This window comes from Oryzias melastigma, linkage group LG18 (assembly GCF_002922805.2).
Source record: "Oryzias melastigma strain HK-1 linkage group LG18, ASM292280v2, whole genome shotgun sequence".
NCBI lineage: Eukaryota > Metazoa > Chordata > Actinopteri > Beloniformes > Adrianichthyidae > Oryzias > Oryzias melastigma.
The window spans coordinates 18,394,016-18,396,148 of NC_050529.1; the positions used below are offsets into that span (position 1 = coordinate 18,394,016).

The 2,133-nt window shown below is 36.1% G+C and overlaps 1 protein-coding gene and 1 long non-coding RNA gene across 3 annotated transcripts in view; one reads left to right on the top strand and one right to left on the bottom strand.

Annotated features, from left to right (window-relative positions):
- The window catches only part of LOC112156159, a gene marked incomplete in the record, with an annotated part of 59,262 nt that extends 57,558 nt beyond the window's left edge, over positions 1 to 1,704 (top strand). The window contains 1 exon segment of the mRNA XM_036216596.1: positions 195 to 1,704. Coding sequence (XP_036072489.1) covers positions 195 to 211 — 17 coding nt within the window.
- The window catches only part of LOC118600027, an 8,425-nt gene that overhangs the window by 659 nt on the left and 5,633 nt on the right, over positions 1 to 2,133 (bottom strand). The window lies entirely within an intron of this gene.

A 2,133-nucleotide genomic window follows, 5' to 3' on the forward strand; every position in this document is an offset into this window, starting at 1 on the left:
TGTGGATGTATCACCAGGAGGAAACAAATGTGGACTGAATCCTCACCACTCAGACCACTCAGACTGGTGAAGACACTTGGATGATCAGCAAAACCTTTCAAGGAAGAAACAAAGTCCTGTTGCTTTGAATCGACTTCAAGACTGTTGACCTTTGAACTGGACTTTGGTGTAACTGATGTCTCTGTCATCTGCAGATGCTGAAGAAGAATAAAGAAAAACTGGACTGCCTGATTTTCTACTCTGGATCTCCAAGAGCCCCACCTGGATTTAGACTTCTTTGAACCCCGAAAAGTAATGGACATTCTTCGGCCACTTGGGTTCTCTGTATTCACAGATGTCTCCACTAATAAGAGAGGGATCACTGCACTATATAAATGGCAGGTTATCACATTAATCTATGTGTTCTGTGTTTTGTGACATCAGCAGCAGAGCCTGTGGCTGCAGCCTTATCTAGCCAGTATGAGTCATCTGTAGCTAAACCGCTCCAGTGGAGGAACAGGAACAGTAACGGTTGCAGTGAGAGGACAAGTCTGTGTTTGAATGTGTTTGAATGGAGTGTGATTAGTAAAACGCTTTGGTTCCTGAGTGAATGAGGTAAGATCTTTAGAAGAACACTCCATGATCATTATTTCAGAATAAGATCTGCTAAAGAAGATGCTTTTGCTAAGAAAAGAAATTTTATGTAGTAAAAAAAAATCTGTTTATTTTATTGATGCATGAACTATACATTTCTTAAAAGATTTTCTTTATAGTTTATTTTCATTTTTTATTTTTTTTAGTAGCTTTGAAAAACAGTTTTTCAGAAAATTACACAAATGTTAAATTCAGTGAACTGCATGAGGCCTAACGTTTGCATTTATGATTGTGTTTGTGTTTCTTGGATCATAAAAATGTATTTTATTCTTTAAAAAAGTTTTTGTACAGTATACTGTAAAACACTTTGCAGTATTATATGCTTTTTACGTGTTAAATGTACATAGTCTAAAACATGATACATGCAGCTTTGCAGCGTCTGTGTTTCATTTAAGGATCAACTGTTTAGCGTCACAAAAACAGTAATTGTTACTCACATAAACTGCTTTCCAATAAGCACAAAACTTCATATTTTAAAAATAAAGTCAAAATGTTGGTGAATTTGGTGAGATTTTCCATTTAAGAATCAAAAAGGTGCAGATTGTTTGTTGTTGAAATCATTCTTGGTGATGAAAGTTCTCACCTTGACTGAGGATGATCAGAAAGAATATTTTACCCCCTTAGCCTTCGTGCTCTGTTATGGGGTCCAGATGACCCCACCCTTACATTGAGGTGTTAGCCCTTCCATGACAAAGGTGGACAAGACTTCATATCTGTCATTGGACACCAGTAAAGATCCACAATCATTGAAAAAAAAGTTCAGCGCAATGTCTTTTAGGGTCCAGATGACCCCACTTTTAATGTAAACAAGCCCAGGAGAGGAGAAGAGTTAGTTCCCTTTGTAACAAATAAACAATGCTTTAAATGGATAAAAAAGTATATTACTATTATTATTTTTTTATCTTTCTGGTTCTTTTTGGTGTATGAAGTAAGAAGACGTGAGCTGTGTTCATGAGTTTGACCATTTGTCATCCAGCTATCAGCGCCACCGTGTGGTCAAATCACTGAAGTGTCTTCTTGTTCTTACATTGTTACAATGTTTTTATTTGCATTAAACTGTTTTTATTAGTGCATGTTTGTTGTCTTAATTTTGTAGGACGTTGAGATGTTTTGACCTCTGTACAGTTAAATAGAGAGAAAATGCAGAGAAATCCAGAGGCTGATGGGTAATTCCATCATATTCATGTATGATTGGATGATAATCCCTGCAGGATACCGAGCTTAAAGCTTTAATAAAATAACTTGAACAAATTATTAACAAAAAAAAAAGTGCAGCAAAGCAGATAAACCGACAAGAATGAACTGAAAATCAGACACTTCAATACACTGAGGATCAACGACTGAAACATAACAGCTGTGGATATTTGATAACTTGATCCTGGGCCGAGTATGTAACATACACGGTACGTTTTAGGGTAAATTTGTTAATATCCTCCCCTTTTGGTTCTAAAAGCGGCAGTTATCTTTGGGATATGTAAGTTACCTTAGAAAGTTATTTAG